At 37.5% G+C, this 25,529-nt stretch overlaps 1 protein-coding gene across 9 annotated transcripts in view; it reads right to left on the bottom strand.

Moving 5' to 3' along the window:
- ROBO1 (roundabout guidance receptor 1) overlaps positions 1 to 25,529 on the bottom strand; it is a 764,721-nt gene that overhangs the window by 42,705 nt on the left and 696,487 nt on the right. For 8 of the 9 annotated variants that reach the window (XM_030020140.2, XM_030020134.2, XM_030020136.2 and 5 more), the window contains 11 exons: positions 23,309 to 23,317; positions 20,452 to 20,576; positions 18,352 to 18,523; positions 15,594 to 15,799; positions 14,099 to 14,180; positions 13,765 to 13,933; positions 13,498 to 13,664; positions 9,719 to 9,840; positions 7,031 to 7,262; positions 5,645 to 5,766; positions 2,331 to 2,502 (listed from right to left, as the gene is read on the bottom strand). In XM_030020140.2, the coding sequence (XP_029876000.1) occupies positions 2,331 to 2,502; positions 5,645 to 5,766; positions 7,031 to 7,262; positions 9,719 to 9,840; positions 13,498 to 13,664; positions 13,765 to 13,933; positions 14,099 to 14,180; positions 15,594 to 15,799; positions 18,352 to 18,523; positions 20,452 to 20,576; positions 23,309 to 23,317 (1,578 nt within the window). The remainder of the gene's footprint in view (positions 1 to 2,330; positions 2,503 to 5,644; positions 5,767 to 7,030; positions 7,263 to 9,718; positions 9,841 to 13,497; positions 13,665 to 13,764; positions 13,934 to 14,098; positions 14,181 to 15,593; positions 15,800 to 18,351; positions 18,524 to 20,451; positions 20,577 to 23,308; positions 23,318 to 25,529) is intronic. The other variant, XM_030020135.2, reaches the window with a different exon arrangement.

Raw genomic sequence — 25,529 nt, 5'->3', positions numbered from 1 at the left:
AGAGCATTGGCTGCACCGGGGAAGAAAACCTCTTCTTTGGATGCTCCAGAGCCAGCCACAACCTTGCCTCACAGTTTTGTAAGAAAAACACATTATAAGGAGATAGATGTTTGATTTTAATGAAAAGTTCTTCAAAAATGTAGTAAGTGAATATCTAAATCACATAGTATATCCTGCTTCTACACACGAAATTCTTAATTATTTAAAAAAAAAGTAAGGATTGTACTAATTCAGATACCAGGAAAAGACTTCCTGGAGGAATAGTTGGGATCAGTGACAGAAATGCAGAAACCTGAAGTTGTCAGTGGCAAACACACAGTTCCTAGTGCATGTAGTTACAGGGAGTCAGGACTCTTTCAAATCTTCTAAAAGTAGCATCCTTAATTGTCTTTCCTCCTGCTCCCTGGCCTCCCTTCCCTCTCTCTGTAGCCATGTAATTTATTGCTGGTAAAAAGTGCCAACTGATGACATCAACAAATTAATTTTCTTTCTTCAGAAAAGCTACCAGAAAACTCCAGTGTCTGCTCCACGCCCATGCTGGGAGCACATCCAAGAATTAAGAATGCGCTTCCTTGTGGGGGCTGTAGGAGAACTTGTATCACAGGGCAGAGCTAGGTAAACTGCAGCCATTCTTCTGCCTTGATGATTTTAGGCTGATCTGTGCTACTAAATGGTACTCCTCTTAAATTTAAGTACTAATTTTCAGCAGCCTCCTGCAGTTGCTGAAATGACTGCAGCACTGTCTATGTATTTCTTTGTGCTGCTTCTAGTGGCATGGATCTCCGCAAGACTCCTGTCTCCAAATCTTTGCCATGTAACAACCAAATTATGGGGTTTTTACTACAGTATATGTAGATTTGGCCCTGCCACTTAATTAGAAGCAAGCAATACAGACTATGAAAGCAAACCCCAACCATAAGGAAATATACAGATTCTACCAGACTTGCACATTTGAGCACCCTCTGAGCTGTGTGATTGCTTCATGCTTTCTAACATAGTGTCAGTAATGGCCACAAACCCAGAAGGTGGCAAAAATCTTACCATGACAGTCTCATTTTTTTTCTTTTTCCACTTACCAAAACCCCAAAGTGATTAAGTTCCCTTATAAAATTCACCTTCATTTAGCATTTGCTTATCATCAGAGAAAAGGAAAAAAAAAAAAAAGTGAAGTCTTTGGCTTTGAACATTGAGGTTACCCCATTATTTTATACTCATAAGCCTCACTAATTTAAAATTTTCAAAATCTAAGCCATATAGAACAAACTTGACTTTGACTGGAAAGCTGGCTGTAGGAAGCTGTGAATGGAAGCTGGCTGTAGGAAAGAACAATCCAACAAATGACTATGGGGTTTTGCACATATTAATGGATTATCATATAAACTGTGTGTAATTTTGTTGTAAAATCTCTATTAATGTAACTGGGAATCATATGCCTGTATAAGTTAAATTAAAGATGACCTTCATTTTAATAGCCAAGGAAATGTACATGTAATTTTCCGGAGAATACATCAGTTGTTCGGTCTTGTTTTCACATGCAGTAGTTATACATTTTTAAATATAAAAAGCGAAATAATGAGGAAGATCTACTAATGATACAGAGATAGACGGACATAAAGTCCAAACCAACATGCTGAGTTTGCTTTCACAATTATATACTGTAATGATAAGGTATTTTGATACAGGCATACTGGTAAACCAGCATGTGACTATACCTAAAGCTACTTTAAATAATCTTCAGCTAACCAATAGCAAAGATGCATTTTTCCCAGGTACATCCAGGATCAGTGCCGCTGATCTGCATTTATGACAGAGAAATGTTTGGTGTAAACGAAGTTAGGAGGTCAAGATTATTGCAAATCATCTACGTACCTGTTTTTCCTGTACTCAGGTTATTTACTAGCTTTCACACATAGTTGATATTTATTGTGCTTAATTTTAGCATGCTCTTGGTTTTTTCTTCAATAAAGAAAGATAAAATCCGATCAAGACAAATTACATCCCTAAACTAAAGTGAGCCAACACTTAGTGATTCATACTCCCCTATATGTTTTATTACACTAGTCTTAAGTGTGAAAATTCACTTTGAAAAATCAATAACCAAAAAGCACTGCTGAACTGGGAAATTAAAAAAACCTGTGTTGTTATAATCCCATCTTTAGAATGCAGTTCTAAGGCAAGTTTAAAACCAGAAGTGCCAAATCCTGCTATTCCAGAGATCAAGTAACGCTATCCGTTTCACTTGTCTTGAAAGTATTTCTGGTGCCATAAAAGACAAAAGCAAACAAACAAAAATCATTGAAACCAAGAGGCAGGATTACCAGCAGGCTTACCTAATTGGATAAACTGGGGATCGCTTTTCACTCCAGGTCCTGCCCCAGTACTTGCTGCCACTTCCACGCTATATCGAATACCAGGAACTAGGGAGGGGATGACTACAGAAAAGGTGGAACCATCTACCGTCTTGTTTATATGGTATCGACTTTCATTGCCAAGACACCAAACCTGCAGGGAAGTAAGTGTATGGTACATATAAATGTTCAAAATTCAACACCGAAGGATAAGTAGGAGGAAGGATGACACATTCCTTTCTGCTGGATAAAGAAATTTAGAATTTGCCACTACTCTAACATCTACAGTCATGGATTGCTGTCCTAGGCACTGTATGAATACTGAAAAGATACTTCTTGTTCCAAAGAGCAGCTCCAACTACTAGAATTCTTTGATGGGTTTATCGTAATTCATTTACAGTTCAACCAGTGACATCACTGCTAATAAAACTAAAAGCATTAGTAACATGGAACAAATAAGGGAAGCCCAATAGCCAAGAATCGTTCACATAAACAACAAAGTAAGAGCATTCAGTTAAATTAATTTGCAATTCTCTTCTTCAGGAATCATTTGTCAAGCAAGGCTTTCTTCACTCAAGTTCAAGGGCAAGTCTTTCACCACATGACATCACAAGAGAACCGATGTCATGCTGGAATCCAAAAGTTATGGTTTTTTTTTTTTTTAAATGGCAGCAAGAGGCAAGGATTGAGTAGTATGCCATCTTCTATTGAGAGACAGAAGCACAATTTCAGATCTCAGTTTTTGGTTAAGGTCAGGACGCAGGTCTAATGACTTCAGTTCACCACTTTATGAATTACATCAGTGATATTAAATGATTGGGAGAAACAACATGATGAGATATTTTTATCTCTTTAGGCCTGCACGATTGTAAGACCCTATTTCCTTCTCTGGATGCCAAAGACTGAAACAAGTCTAGTGGAACACTGTGAGGATCTGAAATGTATTTTAAGCTCCTTTGAAATAGAATTCCACCACAGCATATACATAACTGCTGCTGCAGAGCAGGTCAGAGCACACAAAGAGAAGAGAATCTCCTTTTTGTGTTCTGATACTAAGTAGAGAGTGTTTCAGTCAGTAGTAGTAGTATAATTATCAGTAGTATTGCTTTTAAATCCTAAAGGGTAGTCCAAGAAAATGCTCTTATGTAAATAAGAACTCGATAAAGTGAGGAACAAAAGATTTAAATCTACATTTTGACTTATGTCATTCTCACAGAATTCTTACTGCCACCTGGTACAATGGTGTATGTGCAAACAGTAAAAAAACTGTTACGTAGTTACAACTATGCACTACAAATTCATAAAGATGTTTTGTTCTTAGGCACTCAAATACATGGAGAAATTCACAAAACAAGAATGTTAGGTTAAACACCAGGTTGTTCAGTACTTGCCATACTATTGTATATGTATGTATGTATCTATAGTATATTGTATTGATACCTAAACAGGCAAGTGAAAATGAACTTTTAGAATGTTATGAAGGAAAAAGGAATTCACATTAGCATAGACACATAAGTGAAGAAAGAATTAGTATAACAAGAGAATTTCTAAGTTCATGCTAGGGAAGTAGGGAATGACTTCTGCTGCGATTTAAATTTTTGCCTTTTTGTGTGTGCTACTGACACTTCTTCAATTAAGATGGTATCCTCCTTCCTATTTATTTTATCCTTTAATTAAAGTAGGTACACTCTTGCCTTAGATCTGAGTTACTGAGAAAACAAAGACTTCCCCCACACATGTGTACCATTTTTTCTGGGAGAAAACATAGGAGATAGAAAAACAAAGAGGAAAGAAAAAAGAGAAAATTTTACAAGACTTCTATTTGTTTTTTTTCTTGTTATTAGTTCTTAATCTTAAATCACTGCTTCTGCATTTCTTTAGTTTTTAGACAGAAATATTCATTACATATAGCAACTTAAATAGCAATTACATATATATTCATTGTGTGTTTTCTGTCCACGGTGAAAAGCACAAAGGAAGATAATGGCATCCACACAATAAATGCAGATGTGAAACATGCCAGTGTGCCATCTACTGCTACACAAGCACTACAAGACGCTTGCTCCTATACCTGATAGCCTATTACCTCTGAATGCTAGGAGGTATGTTAGGTATTATATCCACTTGGAAATGTGAACTTCCTGACTTTTATTGTTTTGTCCTTACAAGTTTAACACTCCTCTGATGCAGCTTTTTGATGGAAATAATTCCACCTCTTCAGATCAAGGTCTGTCTTTAAATAAAATAACTTTGAAAGTATTTTTTTTCCAATTACATTACATATTTGAAACTAAGCCATAAACTGATTTTTTTAACCAATTGACCAGGTTCTGAAAGGCGTTTTATTGTTCTAAATTGTCCATGAAGCTTAGTGATCTCTTCCCTTTCCCATTTCTACTGAAGGAAAAAAAAACCAAAAAATAGCAGAATGAGTCTTGGTGGCTAGGAATATATGTCTATAGCACAGTGTTTTAACCTGAAAAATAGCCAAGGCATTCTCGTTTGAAAAATTTTCTCAATAATGTGCATTTGCAGGAGACTGAAACCAAAGATCCTGCCTCTCTGTGGCTATAAAGCTTACCTAATACCCACAACTAGACATTTACAATGTCTGTAGCTTGCTTAGGAAGAATAAGCTTCATTTACTTTGCTATGTAAATTATCACAAAACAACTTGAACTGAAAATAAATACAGTGTATGTTGCTAAAAGAACAGCAAATAATATTTTATAATGTATTTACAATTTGACAAAAATTAAATATCATAATGCGAACTGTGTTTGTGTGAAAGAAAAAAAATTTCTACACACTAAATAAATTTATTATTATACTAGCACATTCTTTACTTGAAAGTTTTCAATTTGTTTTAACTACCCAGTTACGCATAACTTACTCTGATCTTAACACTGTTAATTATTATCCTTGAGCTTTTCAACTCATTAAGCCTGCTTATATTTATTACCTTGGCCAATGTCTTTTGAGTCACAAAACGGTTCTCAAATAGGTATGGTTCCCTCTCTACTTCTGTGTGCATTTCTCAAGTTATAATGAAGGCAAGAAGGCAGTTGTTTTAATTAAGAGTGTTGACCCTTTGCTTTGATTTATGGAGGCTGTTTTAATTGCCTTCTACCATCTAGACAGAATTCCTAAATATGGAGTTTGAGTCAAAGAAGTGATTTTCTATCCCGTTTGCTCTGACTAACCAGTAGATGGAGCCAAGCATCCACGAACAACCTCATCTGTCACTACCCGGCCACTACCCCCTCTCCCAGGGGACCAAGGCATGCCAACAGTACCTTGTATTCTTGAACCATCCCGTTCTGGTTGTCCTCGGGGGGTGGCTGCCAGGTGACCACAATTGCCGTCCCGTTCCCATCGTTCTTAGTTACTGAAACACTCTGAGGTGGAGCACTAGGAGCTGTTTGGTTGGAAAGAAGGATTGAACGGTTAAGTTCGCCGCACGCAGCAGTGAGCTTTTTTAAGAGGAAGATTGTTTCTGGGCTACACAAATGCACTCTTTTATGCCCCACCCTTCATTGAGGGCAGTTCTTGCCCACAAGATAAAATGATACAGAAGGAAAGTGTGTGAACCTGCAACCAGGCTCATAAGTTCTACTGCAGTCTTGCTGGGCAGGACAGGAGAAGTCACACTCATCACCACACTCTCCAAACTCAGATACCCACTACCTGAATGTCACAGTCCCAAGCACTGCGTTCCTCACTGGTCTCAAATTGTCTCGCCCAGGATCAACAGTTTTGAACGATAAAGTCTATAAATTGACCCCAACAGAATGCTAAAATGCAGTTCCTCTAGTGTGTAAATAATAATGAGTAATACAAAACTTACTGAAATCAGGTCAGAATGTGTTAATATTAACACATTTATAATAATAATTTATGTTTTGCATTTTAAATAGTCTTTCTAAAACTGGATGCTTATCTGATGCTTAGGATGAATGCAGTTAAGCACACCTCTGGAACCACTCGCAGCAATAAACCAGACCTACACAGCATTTGTACTGGGGAGGGAAGAGAGAAGGGGAAAGGTGACACATCGATGCCAACAGAGGCACTGAAATCCCTATTCAGAGGCATTGGCCATCTTCCATACTCATTATGCCTGAGCAGCAATAAAAGGAAGAGCTTCATGAACCTTCTCTTTTTAGCACACATATGAGATGGAAATACATAATTTAGTCCACTATATCTGTTGCCCTCATTCATCTTTTCATTTTGTCTTACTGATTGCTCCAGATATAAAAGCCTTCTAAAAATGTGGTTTCCATTCCCTCAGCTACAGCGCTTTGATGATTTCTGTGGTGTCTGCTATCTACTCAAGATAGTGATTAGCAAGTGCTTGAATCTGACAGAAGTCACTTGTGACCAGACCATGAACTCAGCAGGGAGGAGTGCACACTGCAGTGAAGATAAAAAGCGCATTTCCCATTGTGTGTTGGAGGGGGTTTTTGCACATCCCTCTCTCTCTGTCTCTCCTGCATGGTTCTGAATATTTACTTCTGTGTCACCAAGCAATTCACATAATCATCAGTCCAACACAGCCTCCTCTGCTGTCTCTAACAGCATGCACTTCAAACAAAATCAAATAATGAATGTATCAGAGGAAAGCAGGCCAGACTACTACTTCAAAAAGAAAAGATGAAGACAGTCTGGCTCCTACTTGCCTTCTTCCAGGGTCTTTGCAAATTTCACTTCGCTATCTGCTCCCTGAAACTCATTAAAAAAAGGGCGGGCCTTGATTTCGTAGTTTACACCTTTCTTCAGCTCAGGGATGATAACGCTGTTTTTAGTTGGAGTCCTCACTTCAAAGATCAACCACTCTGACTCTCCATAGGATGCTGGCGTAGGTCGGTACAGAATTTTATATCCTTGAATGTACTGGGATTGCTGGTCCACCTGGCAAGATAGCAGAACACACACAACACATCCTTTGACAAATATGAACCAGGAATGATGTCTGTGACACTATGCGCAGTCCTTGGACTATCCATTCATTTTACTCAAAGTAAACAACACTGCCGAAGCAGATGAAGGCTCATTGCATTACAGCAAATTACAGGCCCGATTCACAAGTGCATTAATCTGTTTGAAGCTGGTAGAACTGTGCTGGTTTCCGTGGATTTATGAAGGCATTAAAGGGGGATAACGGAGTTGTATAATATGCCCCAGCTCCGTAAAACAGACAGCCTTTGCATCTGCGGAGCGATGGGAGCTCAGAGCAGGCCAGACTTCTGCCCACCCGAACCTGCCCGTCAGGGCAGGGGGCACATGGGGGAAGGAGGGGGGCAAGGGCAGCGGGTCTACAGCTCCACAACTCAGGGTGATGAATACAGAGATCAAAGAGAGAGCCTGCCAACTCTCCCGAGGTGTGGAAGCCTCCCAAAATCCATGAAATGAGCACTGCTTCCTGCCTGCTTCCTTCTGGAGAAAGCGAATTGAAAGGGTAGCCAGCTGGCACTATCTCCATCACTGTGATTAGGCTGGGCTCTGTCAGAAAGCAGATTTGTCCAAGCACTTCCTCCATGTCCACCCACTCAGCAGAAGGTTCCTCTGCTGGAGGGAAAGAGCTGTTTTGAGAGGGCTCTGAAGCGGCTCATAAAAAACCAGTATGGTAACACAGATGAGACTTGGAAAAGCAGATCAAAATGATACCCAGCGGTCCTGACTGCTTTTTAGACCAAGGTCATTTTGTATCACACATACGGAGAAAGAGATCTTAATGTAAACGAGGGTGGGACTCAACGTGTTTGGCTATAGTGGAAACAGAAAGGTATCTTACAGAAGTGATCTCTCACGGAGCATTCACTATCTTTTAACTACCGGTTTCAATTTCTGATGAATAAGAAAGTCCAGTAACAACAACAACAAAAATTTTTGAAGTGCATCAGATTCTCCCTATTCTCAAACACCTCATACAGTGATCTAATAAAACTGTTTGCTTGCTATTTTACTCCAAAAAGCAACACATTTAATTTTTAATAATCACATAAAGAATGCATGTGTTAGCTGCAACTGAGGTAATGCTTATTTTTGAAATTGCAGAGAAGCCACAGGCCACCCAAGAGACTGACAAAAAACTGCCTGTCTGGAAAAGGTTGTTCTGTAAGTAAAGGTCAAACAAAATCGTGCTAGGAACTTCAAAGATGTTTTAATGTTATTGGTTAAAACAGGAGATTGCCTGCTGCAGGTGGCCATACTGTAGGTGACAGTGTAGTTACCATGCAACACAGCAGGTATTATTTGTATTCTTGCAGCACCGAGGAGCCCTGGTCATGGACCAGGACTCCACTGGGCTAGGGCTCTTCTACAAAGTCAAAACGCCTTTTGTTCCTGTTCAAAATGTTCTGCCATGGCATGGCAGGGGCTACACCCTATGCCCTCCTGCACTGTCCCTGCCAATATATTGACATGTTCAGATGGAAGTCCTAAAAAGACCTTAAAGCTCACTCCCTTTGGATTTATTCCTGCAGCTGGTATAATTATCCCCCATTTCTTCTTCATTCTGCATTCTATAAAACTGCTCTTCTTTGAATTACATTTTCTTACCTCATTGCTTGGTACTTGCATTTTTCCCGTGTTGTTCTTTCTCTTCATTTCTACCTCTTGATTGCCAAATGTCTCCCACAGTAAGCCATTTCTAATCCTTTCTTTCACTGAGGCCTCCACCTTTAAACCTACTTGAATCTTTTTCATGTATGTTCCAATTCCCCTTGCTTCAGGACTCCTATGGTATTGTTTCCTCACTCTTTCATTTCCTCTGCTATAACCCCCACACGGCCAACTTCCTGCTTCCTCCCACCAGAACAACATCAACACAACATCTGAAAACTGTTTGCCCTTTTTGTCTGTTCTCCCTGTATTGTGCATACTCATAGCACCATGGGAAAGGATAGGTTCATATGAGGCTATATGGGTTTCGGTGCATGGCTCAGTATGTATGGAGGATGGATGTAACACTTTCAAACAGAATTATGCAGTATTTCTCCCCACTGGTGACTGACAGACAGGGAAGTCCCCATGTTATCTCATTAGGGGACTGATACACTTCCTACTGAAAGCAGTGCAAAAGCTTCAAATGATATGACTTAAGAAGGCTTTGATCAGTCTTCCAGAGTATACAGTGAGAAACTCTCACTGTATTGTAAACAGCACTCTCTATGGAGACATAAAATGGTGAAAATGGGACAAAATTTAATGAAGTAGGAAAGCAAAGCCCAAATAGCACCCATTCCAGAGAAAAACATTTACAAGCATACAAACTACACAGCTTCTTAAAGTATGACTCCACTGCAGTCAAACAGTACAATTCAGCAATATATATTACCACCTCCATGACACAGACTTATACTTACAGTCCAATGAACTTCAATTGAGGAGGAAGAAAGGATAGTAGGGTTGTGCAGATGTAGTACCACATCACCTAGTTCTCTCTGGACCTGCTTGTGATCCACACCTTGACTTGTTGGTGGAACATCTGTAATAATTTAAGATTCCATTCTTACAAGTATATATGAATGTTAAAATAAGTATATGTAAATACAGATGAATAGATCATAAAGCATATGATGTTATCACCAATAAACTTTACCCTAAGTACTTCCCAATTACTTAAGAAAAAACTACATGAAATATTTTCCTGAACAAATCACCAATGCTTAGGTAGTACCAAATCAATGCACGGCACTTTCTTCGACAGAGAGAAACAGGAGGGAAATACTGCATAAAAATTAAAAACACACTCAGGGATGTCTCTGGTAAATGACTACAGCAGCATCTCTTTATTCTTTCCTGCTGGGAGGAGAAAACATTCTATCACCCATTGCAAATTCCAAGAGACCAGGAAACCTATGAAGAACGGCAAAAGCAGAAGCTGTATCTTCAGATATATTAATAGGAAAACTTTCTGTATTTAATTACAAAATAAATGTAACAACTGAAAAAGAGAAAAATGAGTCATGTGGCTGCAGCTTCTCTGATGACAAGTGACTTCAGTAACAGGAGGCAGAGCACAGCTGAGTGCTGTCTGGCTTTTCTAACATTTGGTCTATTCTATAGCCAAAAGAATTGTTCAAATGCATGAAGGGACAAATTAATCTCAAAATACACAATGGCACAATGGAAACACATATTTTCTGCATGCAGAGCCCTTAAAAAAGCATATTTAACTGAACTGGAATGACTCTCAGACATGTATAAAATTTATAGGGCAATCACTAATAGGGTGTCTAAAATACACATGTACTATGGACAGAGTAATGTAATTTCTGTATTGATTTCATACATCTCTCTTTGATCCCTTCATTTTAAACAAATACCATACTGACTATGGCTAAAAATCACAGACTGGGAAATTCATGAAAAGTACTTACAGTGATTTTTTTTTTTTTTTTTTAATTAATCTAATTCAAGATACAGAGTAATGCATTACATAAACTTTGCTCCAGCCTACTACTTCCCTGCCTCTAGTGACAAAGACCTCCTCTAGTGACAAAGCAAGATCAGGAAATCTTCAAGGTTTCAGTTCTCTGAAGACCTTGGAAATTTCCATATCTGTCTGCTTACAAGAAGTGCCAAAGAAAGAGTACACAGAAATTGTGTATGTATTTATGTGCAACTACAACTACTGTGATAAGTCACTGTAGGTGTGTAGACTATCTTGAAAGCTGAGATTTGGATAGCACAGTTGATGTTGATATAGAAGACACTTATTAAATGCAAGTGCAACAATTGTAAAGCATGTGTTTTTGCATGGTGGTCATATTCTCAGTTAGCCACCTTCTGGTCTTGTCTAAATAATAAAAAAAAAAACCACTGTAAGACTGCTGTAGGACAAGGCACAAGGACAAGTTTCTTTCCAGAAATATAGCTCCCATTTGGGAATACAAAATCAACGTCACTTTGAACTTTTATCATACAGTTCCCTCAACATATTTACAAGAAGATGGGATTTCATCAAAGTTAAAGAAGCAAACTGAGGTGGGTGCCAAATCTGGATTCTTAGCAAGGAACACTGATAACAACAAAACAACAACACCAAAAAAACCCTTCACTGAGTCACTGCTGTATCTACATGTAGTATGTTCCTCCAAACAGTTCATTTGTCAGAGTATTTCCCTCCCCCCAAAGTTTGAAAGCATTAAAGATAGAAACTTCTGTTTGGTGAGTTGCCTAAATACCACCCTGCTTAGAAAGTAACAGGAAAGTCAGTGGAATTATTGGTTCTATCTCTGCTAGTCATAAAAGATAAGTCATCAACAATATGAATCAAGCTATTAATAGGCTCAGCCATTTGCACACCTGTGCTATACAACAACACGTGTGTTTTTTCGTTTCGGCTCCAAGCCTCCAAGACAGGGACTGTCAGTAAAAACACCTAAGCATGTTGTTGTTAATGTTGGTAAAGTGTGAAGATGAAGGTAGGTTAGGTTCCTGGTCTGGGCATGCATTTAGGACAAGACTGTACCACCCTCTAGACAAAAGTGAACTGGGAAATTTTTGAACTTACTTAGCAAGACCACAACTTACACAAAATTGAAATGGTATTGGAAGAAGAATGGAACTGCTTTAAAGAACTTGACACTTGATTACATTTCTTACTACTGATGAAAATTTTATCTATTAGTTGTTATTTTCACTCAGGCTTTATGTGGTTCTCAGGTCTTCAGCTCTACTAAATGCCCAGAGGACAGCGAAGCTTTCCCATGCCACTATAAAACATTCAGTTCTGTTGAGTGAACAGAACACTGCCTCATTCGCTGTTTATCAGAGTCAGGACGGTAATCAGTTCATTTGGGACATTCAGACCCAATACCTCATCTCATCTCCAGGAATGAATCTACACTGCATGAAAAACGGACTTGTGCAGAACACTGCAGCCTGCCCACATAATAACATGTGTTGCCCTATTCCCAGGAATACGGAAATCACTAAAAGGTTACTAAATCTCTCCTTGGTAACAGGCTTAGGAACCCATGCAATCCCTATTTTCCATGTGGCCCTGACTCTGCTGTCTATATATATCCACTGAAATTATCACCTATCAGGAGAAATGCATAACACAGGACAGCAATGTGAAATTGTTCACTCCCCATGGGAGAGAAGAAAGACTTGCTTTCAGACCAATTTCAGAGAAAATGAAAAGTCACCAAAGGAAAATGCTTTGTTTCCTTTAAGGAACTTCCTTTCAAACACAAACATGTACTTACTTATGCAAACAAAGAAACAAACATGCAACACAGGGACTCTTAATAAGCCATTGGGTCAATTTCTCCAGTAAGTAGGAAAAGCAGAGAAGAAGAGAGATGATCTCTATCACTTTTCCATTGAAAAAGAGTATGTCCAGTTTTTCCCTTCTGAAGAGTCTAAGTATTTGTACTGGAAAAATGCAGGCTGGAAAGTTGCAATGAATTATTCCCTGTACACCATCATAAGTGTCATTTATTTTCTACAGTGAACACAATGTTATTTTAAATTTTACATAGCCAGATGCAGTTCATAGCTGGACTTCAGTCATAGCTGGAGTCAGCAGATGACTTGTCATCCACTACTACCCAGCCTTTTCTTCCTCTTGGCTATCTGTAAGCATTGTCTCTCTTCCCTACTATTTTGCTTTCAATAGCTGTACTACTGAAATACTTTTAAGATATTGCAAAAACCTCTTCTTTACTGGCTCATGATACTCAATTCCTTCAAATTTTAAACTTTTCTCTTTCCTAATGCAGCAGAAACCAACTTAGATTATGTGCTGTTTCTCTCTCTGTCTCAGTCTTAGGCCTCATTTGATTCACCGGACATCATAATAACATTTCCACGGAATTTGAGGATTTGCGTGATAACTTAAAAAATCTGAGATTACTTTTGTTGCTAACAAGAGCTATTCTGCAAGATGTAACTATCTTTGGATAAGAGATACTAGGGTTCCCTTAGGCAATGCAATACGCTGTCTAAGCAGCTTTCAGAGTCTATGTTACAGAGAAATGCAAGTTTAAACACTCTATTTTACTATCTAGTATATATTACAGCCAGGACAGGCAGACAGTTGAAAGCTATCAGAATTCCTGCATCTGGTATTGCTCAGTCAACTTGTGACAGCCACTGTGGACACCTAAAATATTCAGTATCAAAAGCTTACCTTGAGTTTTCACTGGATCAGATATTTGGCTTGGGTCACTTAGTCCATATGCATTAGCTGCCCTCACAAGGAACAGATAAATTGCATTAGGCTTTAGCCCTTTAACTGCAAAACTCTCTGTTTTCACATTTTCAGCTACAGTTTGCCAGCTGCTACCAGATGCATGGCTAAGGATGAAACACACACAGCTGCAGGTTAGCACGTGCTTCTTCAATGACATACTATATATAAGCATAAGTACAGCAAGATCACCTGAGACTCATATACCTGAAGGCCTCAATTATGTAAGAGGTTGGCGTTGCACCTGAATTCAAATTTGGTTGCCATGACAATGTTACAGTATTTCTGCTGACATCTGTAACCTCAGGTTTTGATGGAGCACTAGGAATCAAGTTTGGGTCAGTGGGTCTTGGTGGCTGCACTGGGACTCCAAACTCTAACAAAGGAGAGAGCAATGGTGAGTATAGACAGGAAGCAGCTGTAAGCTAAACGCTGTTCACATCTGCACTGGCAACTTATGACAGTCAGATAACTTCTGCATTTCAATTTCTGATTTTCCTTTATGGATTTTCTCCGTGCAGAGAAACCCTAATTGATTTACCTTGGACCTCTATGTATGCACTCCATGTAGCTTCGCCACTTGGGGTTGAAGCAATGCAGGTGTACCGACCAGTGTCACCCAGCTGAGTGGGAAAAGAGAAGAATAAATATTTGAAACAATCAGGCACTCAGTGGGCTAGAAAAGTAATTATAGCTCTCTATGTTCCCCCATGAATACGGATAAACGTATTAGGCTGCAAAAACTTTGAACCAGAAACTTCTTCCATTAGAAGTTATGATTTCATGTGCTGCAAAATGAAAATGGATACTTATTTCTGATCATTCGTTAAATAATTGGAAAAGCTGCAGATTCTCATTTAATGTTACCTATTCTGTAATGAACAAACTGAAAGCCAATTCTTGTAGCATTTATTCCTTAGTCTGCAGAGGTCCTAACAAATAAATTGAGAATGAACTCAGATGACAAGACCCCGTGCAACTGTCAACCTTCTGCCTAAGTAATGCCTGGGGATTTGTCTGGACTGCAGCACTGGAGAGCATGTCATCCTTAAAACAAAGCTTAAATATTGCACAGGGCCTTGTACATATGGGGTTCCCTGTGTTAGTATAAATTTCACTCTACAGCAGACCCAAAAAAGGAATCTCCATATGCTATTCTAATACAGTTCTGAATGTTGGATTATTTGTCCATATGTGACTTAATCACATTTCAAGAGTTTCTTTTTTTTGCCCCAATAGAAATGCTATCCTCTTAAGGTCCCAGCCTCAGCAGATGAGCTGAATGGAAGTGCTCAAACATCAGGGGTTCAAACTCTAAGTCAGTGTAGCCTGTAATTGGTAACAGGGCAACTCTAGGGAACATAGTAAAGTGATATAATCAGCCTAATTTTAAAACAATTACTGCATTTCATACCACAGAAAAGATAGCAGAGATTAGCCAGTATGCTAAAACTTAACAACATTTTAAAACATTTTACACTGTGTGAGGCATGACCAGCAATACTGCCCAGGTACTTGCTATAATTCCCTAAGGAAGCCAGGTATTTGATAGGTGGCTAACTATTTTAAGCTATGTTTACACGGTTGAGTGAATATGTTCAAACTTCAAAAACTGTTTTGAAAGAGCTGTGTATATCGTCTATTACTGCAATATGCTAAACAAAGGTTTTCTTTATAAACATTTGAAATAATTAGGTCATTTTAATTAGTGCTAAAGCCCAATTTAAGGATTCATCTTACTGAAATACAAATTTTGCTTTCCCCTTCATGTTTTAAGTACCAAATAATTCCCTTAATTAATACCTCTTAAAAGCATTTTTACTTATGAAATCTGAAATCATGTGCCCTAGGCAGAATAAGCCAAGGTGTTAAACAAAAAGAATGAACTACCTGAAAGCATGAAGTATCCAATATTTTAATACATTTATTTAACATTTCATTAATTATAAATGTAGGATTTACTACATCAAAAGTGCCCGGAGGTGAAAAAACAAAGTGAAAAAACCCAAGAAAACCCATTTGCCAGTTCAAGCTACCTTGGCATATCGGATTTGTAGTGCTCCTGTCTCCAACTGCTTGACGCGAGAGTCCTGGGTAGAAATGAGGATCCCATCCTTTTTCCAGAGGATAGTGGGCACTAAAGTGCCCGTGGCCACGCAGTTCAGTACTAAAGTACCATCTACAGCTACAGTCTGATTCACAGGACCCTGTCGAATGACAGGGGGAGGCCGATCTGCAATCACTGCCAGAAGAAACAACAGGAAAGAAATTTCTGCAACTGGAAGCAATTTTCTAATCATCTAAGCACCAGCAGTTGCTTGAGGCTTTGAAACATACTAAAGACAATTAAACAAGTAATTAAAGTTGGAGGCATGCATTATTCAGGGGAGGGTGCATTATAATGATGCACAACTACAGAATTTTAAAATGATACACAACACAGTATTTTAAGAAAGTAAAGAAGCATTACATATCACATAGTGGTATCTGCTAGGCATTCTCTAATTCCAGTGTCTTTATAAAGTGATAATGGAATGAGAAAGGACTTCCCAAATTTTTTGTCAAGGCACAGATTTCACCTTGTTCATCTTCTACCATGTAGCAGGCCTGTATAACAGAATTCATACTTTCAGCACTCAAAGACAGAGAAAAAGGAGGTAGGCAGGCAGGGGATAAACTGGCAAATACATACTTCTTAAAAAAAATCTATTGTGTACCGTCAACTCATCTTGGTATTGTTTCCTAACTGGGAGATGCCTAGCAGTAGGGTAAACACAAAGCTAATGAATAGGACCATATTAAAAGTTTTCAACTAAGAAATATTTTTCCAGTAGTTTCTGACTTTTAGTTCTATGATGACTTAATCTGTCAACATGACTTCAAAGTCACAAAGAGAATCCCACAGTGTGTTTGCATCAATTTTGATGCATCCTTCGCACAATGAAAATTAAATGTTATTGATGGGTTATTTAATAACTGTGCACAGAAAGGTATAAAGCAGTCTTAGTATTCATAGAAAAAAGAATGATGGTCTACATGAGTTTTTTTTTCCATTTTCAAATGGATAATCAAAAAAGAGGTAAAAGCTATCTTATTGTGTTTCAGTGACCTCTTCTACCTGTACCATCCAACAAGACATGGACTGATGATCTGAAAATAGCTGCAAATTTAAATGACATAAATCTGTTCAGTAGTGTCATGGGGGCTCACGTAACTTAAAAACTCATTTGGTAGCTGAAATATAAACCTGAAGTTCTGGTAATTTGTGAACATCAGATATTTCTAAATTACTTTTCATAACAACAGACGGGGTGTTAGTACTGCTTTTTTTGGCTAAATTCCAACTCCTGTAATTTCATTTGCATGTTCAAATGACACTCTGTGATTTCAACTGCATAATTTATCCTTTACTTCTTGTCCCAACCTGTTGCAATGCACTGCAATGCACTGCGAGGCCATTAGTATCTTTCTCTGCAGAGACACTCAAAATAAGCTCACTTACAGTTTGTATTTGAGAAATCTGTAAAGAGCTTTGTAGTTGTCAGTGGTAAAAGGCCGACCTATCTGTGCTCTATAGGAGAAATCTAATGCCACTGAAATCCATGGCTAATTTACGTGCCACTGAAGTTGATGGCAACTCCTATTACCGTTAGTAATACCAGGATATCATTCTGCATATCCTGCCTTCACTTTTACAGAAATACCAAAACAATACTGTCCCAAGACATTATGCAAAACAACTACCCATCAGACCAATCCAGAGCATATAGTCATAGTAAAGGAAATATATTTAAATTTATTTGATTTTTTCCAAGTTCAGATGGCACAGGTCATTAACTAAAAACCTCTTAATTTTCTTTTTTAAAAATTTATTTCTCACCTTGCCATGGCCTTCTCCCCAGCGAAAAATGGATAAAAGTGGATTAAGAAATGTGGCTTACCACTTGTGAGAAACCAGAAAGGAAGCAGTCCTACTCCTCCAAACAATCTCAATCCAGTGGGTGTAAATAAACAATTTTATTCTGCAGGTTCACTGCATGTTTCTAGCACTGCATTATTTCTATGTTTTCTATAGGGCAAAGGCCCAGTTTATGGAAACTCTTCTCAGACAACAGCTTCCCTCCCTCAAGTCTCTCCACAGACTGCACTTAACCTCTTTTTAAGGTTATTACTTTTCCTGTGTACTTTGCTATTAAATAAAGTATTTCTGCTGTTATGAAGTATTTCTGATAACTGGCAAATTGGCCTCACATCAGCATATATTACTGCTTGCAATCATGCTCCCTGAAGCTTTTTCATCTTAATTTTTTCCCAACTGCTCCTAAAAGTGAATGTATAATAATATCCATTTGTATGTTATTGTACTGACTTGCATACAGGTTGAGGTTTTTTCCTTGCTATACTACAATATTAAAAAGCAGGGAAAAAACAGGTAAATGGAGATGCTAAGCAAAGGGACACACAATAATAGCAATATAGAGCTAGGCAGCAAGCAATCTGAAAGTAAACTAAATCTAGTGGGGGAAACCAAAAAAGAGCCAGATAAATTAACAGATCTGACAAAAAATCCATAAACTGAAGTATACTTACTAAATACAAAATGGAAACGTAATGTTACACAATATCCAAAATTTTAAACCCCTGACAGAGATGGCCAAACCAGGATTTTTATGTTCAAAGACACATGCAATCTGTATTTATGCAAAGCAGATTTCAAAGTAGTGTCATATCATCCCACTGCTGTCTTGAAATAAAAATAAAAACTTGTAAATGATAAAATAAAGGTATCATTACCATCAGTAACCTCCAAGTAGGCTTTTGTTATGATACTTCCCGCAACATTTAAAGTCTGGCAGATATAGTACCCAACATCAGATCTCTGGACATTGGTGATAGTGAGGTCTCCTGTCTGGGAAACTGAAAATCGGCTGGATGACTGAGGGGGCTGGTATGAGAAAAGCAGATTCTACAAGATGTATAGGAAAGAAAGTGGGGAAAAAAGGGTTAAATAAATTCAGACATCAATAATTTTAACTTTAATGAATCTAAACAAATTCATCTTTTCACATTATATATAAAACATTCTGCTCTTCATAGCTTAAGCATGTCTATACCTCAATGTGCATAGCTTTTATAGGAGTTTTTGTGATAAAATAGGTGCAGATATGCATATATAATTGTGCAAGTCTTTTAGGATTGCTCTAACATCCTCTATGGTCAATGCTGGGCTTTACACAGTTTAACAGGTACTAGCAAAGATGTCATATGTACAGATACCATAACGGTGCAAGCAACTGTGGCGAACCTAATTTGCTTTAACATCCTTTTTTAGAACTTACTCCAGGGCATTCTATTTATTTCATTTAAATGCAGATGTTGGTTCACTGATTTGTAGTTTAACTTTCGCCTTCCTAAGAATGGAGCAGTTTTTTAAAAAGAGATACTGTTTAGGTCTCTCTAATCATGGTGTTTGTGTTCTATAACAAGTCTTATGATATAGAATTAAGTCCTATGCCAGTTTCTACTTAGAGTGTTTTGGCATGAAGTACCCAGTATTTACCAACAGTGTTCAAGAATCAGAACTGCAATCAAAACAAGTCCTTTACACTAAATACTGATTCCGAATTTCTACCTCTGGCCGAACGATTTCTGAATAAGAATACTTTAAGGTCACAGAGGGTATTTTTTATCTCTCTTTCTTGCCTAACTACATTTTGCATTTCCAAAAATCATCCAAAGGAATGAGACACAACATCCTCTACTTCAGTATTAGCAAACCCTATTCGTTGACCTCCTCCTCCACTTCCCTCGATCATCACAGGTGGTCACCACTCAGTCAAAAATGAGCCAGAAAATTTATGTACTACACAACACTTGGCGAAGAAAAAAAAAAATAATCCAGGTCATACAAAAATACAAACATAATATACTGGTATACCATTGACGACTATCATCTAAATTTGGTTAGCAGTCTAGTTGTACTTAGATATGTACACAGAAATGTTGCGAAGGGAGTAAAGAAGTCAATCTCTAAGCGTTCTCAATTTCTCTGGCTTATTGTTTTGTAACACAAAGAACCCTGTCATATGCTATTGCACCATTCATTCCTTCATTCACAGGAAAACCAGAATCCCATATTCCTTCTTTCCTTCCAATAAAGAATACTTTGTGTCACATCCCTCCTTCAAAAGATGACTCTGAAAGAAAACTGTGATTCTCTTGCTGTGCTGTATTGTGTTTCCCCCACTGGCATTCAAGATCCTTTACAAAGAAGCTGAAAATATTTTTTTCCTCCCATTCAAATAAGGAAGCTGGGAGAAAAAATGACCTATTCAGGTATGACCTGTCAACCAAATGACTGAGTGGGAAAGTAGATTTCCTTAGCCCCAAACAGGAGTCCTATCCATGCAGTGATGCAGATCAATACAGCAAATCGTTTAGTTTGCCAGCCACAGACAAACACATGGCAAACTAAGAGCTGCACCATACACCCAGAGCCAAACTTTCTGAAAATTTGGGAGTGTTTGGGAGTTCAAACAAACTTCAGCATTAGTCATCTCTACATCTCTTAAAAGTTCTCCCTGTCAGGTGAAAAAAGATTTTCGTAGCAGTGAAAATGGAATGGAAACATTCATGGAATGTTTCTCGTTGTTTCATAGATTTATTTTTACATTCATAGAGAAAATGCGAGATTGAGCAAAACATAGATATCCTTTCTTGTAAGGCTGACATCACCTACCATGTATGTGACTTAGAAGTCGAGAAATATCCAGTATCTCCAAACTCTAGACTTATTTTCCACATCTTTAAAACAATAATTAAAGTATTTTTCGCTCATGTGACATCATCTCTTCAAGAAACTGCCAGGAAGAAGGGACAGAAAGGCTGCTTTACCTGACTTCCCTCTCTCCGCCAAAAGATGGCTGGCTGAGGGTTTCCAGTTGCTTCACACTGGAAAGTCACCGTTCTCCCCAGTGCAGCTACCTGATCTCGAGGCTTTACAACAAACTGTGGAGGCTCTGAAAGGAAAATACCAAAAAAAAAAAAAAAAAAAAATCATACTACTATCAGAAGACCAAAATCAGCCTATTTGAAAGCACAGTTTGCCTACTGACTTTCAGTGGTGTAAGACAGAATAGTTAAGTTCTTTTAATAAGGAGAGGTAGCACAAAAAACCATCAGTCTAACAGCCACAGCTTCAGCATCACTCAGATCATCTTTTCTGTTGCTGGGCCTCCCAATTAAAACTCTGAGTGCGCATCACGTACTTTTACTACTGACCACTTATACAAGGGAGTAAGTCCCCACCGACTTAATGAGACAACTTGCAGAGCAAGTCACCAAGACGAACAAATCTGTTACAATTTGATTTTTAAAGGAGGAGTACAGCTGCAAGTCAGAATGGAGAAATCTTTGAGGAACAACAGGCCCACAGGCCACACTTTGTCAAGGGCTGCAATAAACACTGCTGAGTCACTATGAATTCAGGCTTACATGCACAAAAGTCATCATCTTTGATTTAGGAAAACTGAGGAGAGAAAAAGCCCTTAATTGCTTATATAAGAGACTTTTGATGTAGTCGGGGTCTCAAAAACTTAAAGTCAAAAGCCCCAGAAATACTATTGAACAAATTATAACCATTTAAAATCTTCAGTCCAATTACTGAAAAGGAATGAATTTAAAGGAACAGCAGAGCTAAATGTCTTCCTCATTTACATAGGCAAGGGCATGTTCAAACAAAATATATATGCAAATGAAGGCAAATTTGAAACATCTGCTCAGCCTAACATTATAAATACTGCCAGCATTGTCCAAACTGTTTGATTTATACAGACTTCAACAACCCCTTCATCCAGTAGTAAATAGAAAGTCAAAAAATAATGTCAGTCACATTAAAAAAAAATCAGCATCAGCATAGACAATAGCACTAGATATCTTGATGGAGCTAGCACAGAAAAAAAAAATCTATCATGTTTTATAAGCTGTTAACTCTCACTTCTTGAAAAATGTGCATTAAATGCAAGTCCATTTACTTATTCATTTCCAATTCCTTCTGATCATCTGTCCAAAACTAATTATCCTCTCCCTCTTCTTTGGGTTGAGAATAAAGGGGATGTTTTGAATCTGACTGTCATAGCTCAAATATGGTTTTGGTATGGTTTTGGGTTTTTTTTTTTTTTTCCCTTTCAAACATTTCTGTGTTTACAAGATTTTCCTTTAAAAAGAGTGTGAATCATATAATTTAAAGATATCACTCAATGTGTTTTATAAACGTCAAGTAATTGTGGCTTTATCTAGAGTGAATTCAATAACACTCAAAGTCCTTTCTAAAAAAATTGCTCTCAGTGTTCCTGTGGGCCAATACTTTCAGTTACCTGTTCCTCATGCCTTGTGTCTCTGCTCCCTATTGAATTCATATTAGAATATACTCTTCCTATGACCCTCCTGCTTTGGGAGGAATTTTTAAAGCACAACATATTATTACTTATATTTGGATGCAAATGCTACCTTTCCTAGAATTACCTTAGATAAGAAACCACCCCAACTGAAGGTAAGATTGACCTCCAGGAATTAGCAGACTTCAAAATATTTAGCTCTGAAACATTCCGTCAATACCTTGGAAGAAGATGTGGGAAGACTTTGACATGACAGCATGTTTTAATTCAGAATAGAAGGTAAAACTGTTGTGGGTTTGCCACAGGGTTGTAAGGTATGATGGGGAAAATGGAGATGAGGGTGAAGCACCTTTGTTATGCTGTTGTATTCTAATAACAAGAATAAATTTAGCATATAGTTAAATTTAGGGCTTGGCTGGTTCTGTACTAATCTGTGACACAATGCCACACAAAATGGAACTGAGGGTTTCTAAATCCTGGCTAGTGCATAGGATTTATAAGGTTTCAGATTTCGTTGAAATTGAGAATGGGTACAGCTATAAAGAGATTAAAATGGTTCTAACCACTGGAGGAAGAGATGAATGCTTGTGATTCTAGTACCTAAAGAGAACCATTCATGGATGACTGAACACAAAAAATGAAGGGAAATTCAGTCTTCCACGTAACCACGGTAGAATTTATAAAATGTAAATAGATATATGTTTCTCTAGATATTATTCTAAATATGTATTTTGTATGTATATTATTCTAAATATATATGCATAACATGCATATGCGTATTATTCTAAATGCCATTATGGTAAATAATAAAAATCCTGTTAGCTTCAATGTCAGAAGAATTAAAACAGGGCAAAGCGAAACTTCATTATTAAATTCCATTCAATGTTCTCTGTACTGGAAGCATTTTCACTGTCTTTTTTTTAACTTCAGTTTGCTTTCACACCTTAGGTCACATACGTGTGGTATGTGATGAATATACTGTAAAAGATGCTGAAATAATAATCCACTTAAGGAAAGAACAGCTTCTATCCTTGAGATCTTTAAAACAAAAATAATTTTTTATAGAACACTTTGAAGTTCAACTAATGCAGTCACTGAAGGAAGAAGACATTAGGTTTTGACTCATTACATCATGTAAAAACAGACAGAAAGTTAGCAACCCATTACCTTTCTCTTTGCCATTAAGTTACCCATACTTCATGCAGAATTTATTCTGTGCGATGTGTCTTGTCAATAACAAGTAAAAGGTGGGAGCTGACTGGTTGAAGGACATGGAAGGGGATGGATGGGAAGGGGAGAAGTTCCCGTCACAGTGATACGATGACTAGAAGATGGCCAATAAAATTTCAACTTACCAGACACAACTAAAAACAAAAACAAAACAAAAAGAAAACATGGAATAAATAAAACTGAATAGACATGAAACAAAGCAAAGAATAAAGCAAAATAAAATAAATAAATAAATAAAAATGATCCTTGGTAAGGACCCTAGGAAGCACACATATATTCTGATATATGAAAAATAGGTTTAAAATGTTGAAACACATATTTTTTATTTGATTTTTAAGCAGAAGTCTCTATCAAATGCTGAAAGCAGGCTATAGAGGAAAATGGGTAACAGCCTGCAACAACAGTCAGGCAACCTGGCTTCTACTCCAAGCCTTTCCAATGAACTGTTGTGTAACCTTGAGTAAATTTTTTTTCATGTTATCATTATTTCTCTGCACCAAGAGCTTTCCATGGTAAAATTAACTTGAAATCTCCAATAAATATCAATCTGCAACATTGCTGAAATGGAACAGTGACATTTACACCCTTTCTAAAGCATCCAAACATCTACAAATGGAAAATACTTTTCTGAGGCTAACAGCTATTACAAAGGAAGTTTATTAAAAAATTAGTAATACACTGAGGCATTTAGCCCACACACCAATCTCTTTAGTATAAGATTGCTGTATCAAGGTCATAATGCTCACTATTGAACTGCAAATGTAAACTAAACTACAATTAAAATTGATTTGAAAAGATTCTTAACCCTTTTCTTCCCCCCTTCTCAATTCCACTAAAATATTCAAAACCAGAGATTTATTGCAAAATATTAGATTTTTCAACAGAAATTGTCAGTGATAAATTATCTAATATTAAATTATCTTCCAACCATAGTTGAAAATTTTCATAAACTTTGAAATGGCACAGATCCTGGCAGGCTAACTTCGCTATAAAAGAAGGGCATGTTAGAAAGCATTCCAACCACATATTACTAATTGAAAGAACAGATTGAAAATAAAAATGTAAAAATCATGCATTTCGAAAATATACACAGATACTGACAAAAATGTCCATTAAAAAAAGGTAGTTCATATAAGGTACTTACAGTAGAGGTCCAAAAATATATAATTTTTTTAACATTACAAATACCAAGTCCTTCAACACTTTGGTCTTATTGCTTTAAGTTGAGAGTAAAACAACTATTGTTCAGCAGGGTACACTTTCATATCAGGTAGGTAAGCACGTGCAATAGACCATCCTCTGATAAAACACATGGAGGAAACTAATAATATTGAGTCCGCCAACATTCATTAGGCATGAGGAATACTGGCTTACTGTTCAAATAAATACAGAGGACTCCAGGTGTATTATGAAAATGAAGCAGACAGAGAATCAGATATAATATTGGAATTTGGATCATGTTGAAGCCAAGAAGCTGCAACTGAATGTACCAAAACCAGATCATATAGAGAATGCGGGGTTTATGTTATTAGAGACTTTTTTTTTAGGAAATAATTCCAGATAGAGGAAGTTGAAATTACCTTTTTTTCAAAGATTTGAGTTTCAATTTTAAGCAAGTATTCTGGATGTACAGTAGCCTTCTTTAAGTGCGTGGGTTTCAGTATTTCTCAAAGAGAAAATCAGCGTGCATTATTCTGCTAAGATTATCTGCAAGTCTATGATTTGTAAGAGAAGTGGCCAAGAAATGATACACAAGAATTCCTGAGAGAAATATGGTCATCCCCAAGACTCAGCTCCCAGCTACTCTTGATTGTGTGTCAGTGCATTACCCAGTAACCACTCCTTTTTAAATTAAAAGCTCTCTGCTAAACTTGCAGTTACGGTCTGACCTGCTCTGGAATTAGAAATGCTTCTCCATAAAACACAACTCATATTCTACATGAAATAGCCTGATAAGAGACTTAATGGGATGCAACTCTTGCACAGAGGAAGTAACTCTAAATTATCAATTTTCCATTACTCAAGTAGTGACACAAAGAGAAAAGTTCAGCCTTCTTGTTAGCAATGCAAAGCTGCCTAAGCCCTCTACCGAAAGCTCACTTGAAAATTTCTAGCAGATGGAAATCTGTCTTGGTTGCTCAATTACATTTCTACAAATTAAATTAACTTATAAGTGCTGAATTTCCACTTTTCTTTTTACCAGACAGTTTTGTTATTGTAGGTCGAAAATAACCCTGTCAAGCAAATGTATTTTTTTGTCCACCTGTAAAAACAGAGGGGATACTGGTACATGAAAATAAATCCCTGTAGAAACAGGGCATCACATTGGTTGCAAATCTGTGGCAA

The sequence above is a fragment of the Aquila chrysaetos genome, chromosome 7, assembly GCF_900496995.4.
Source record: "Aquila chrysaetos chrysaetos chromosome 7, bAquChr1.4, whole genome shotgun sequence".
Lineage (NCBI taxonomy): Eukaryota > Metazoa > Chordata > Aves > Accipitriformes > Accipitridae > Aquila > Aquila chrysaetos.
Note: the sequence above shows the minus strand (reverse complement) of the source record. Positions and strands in the feature narration are given on the sequence as shown.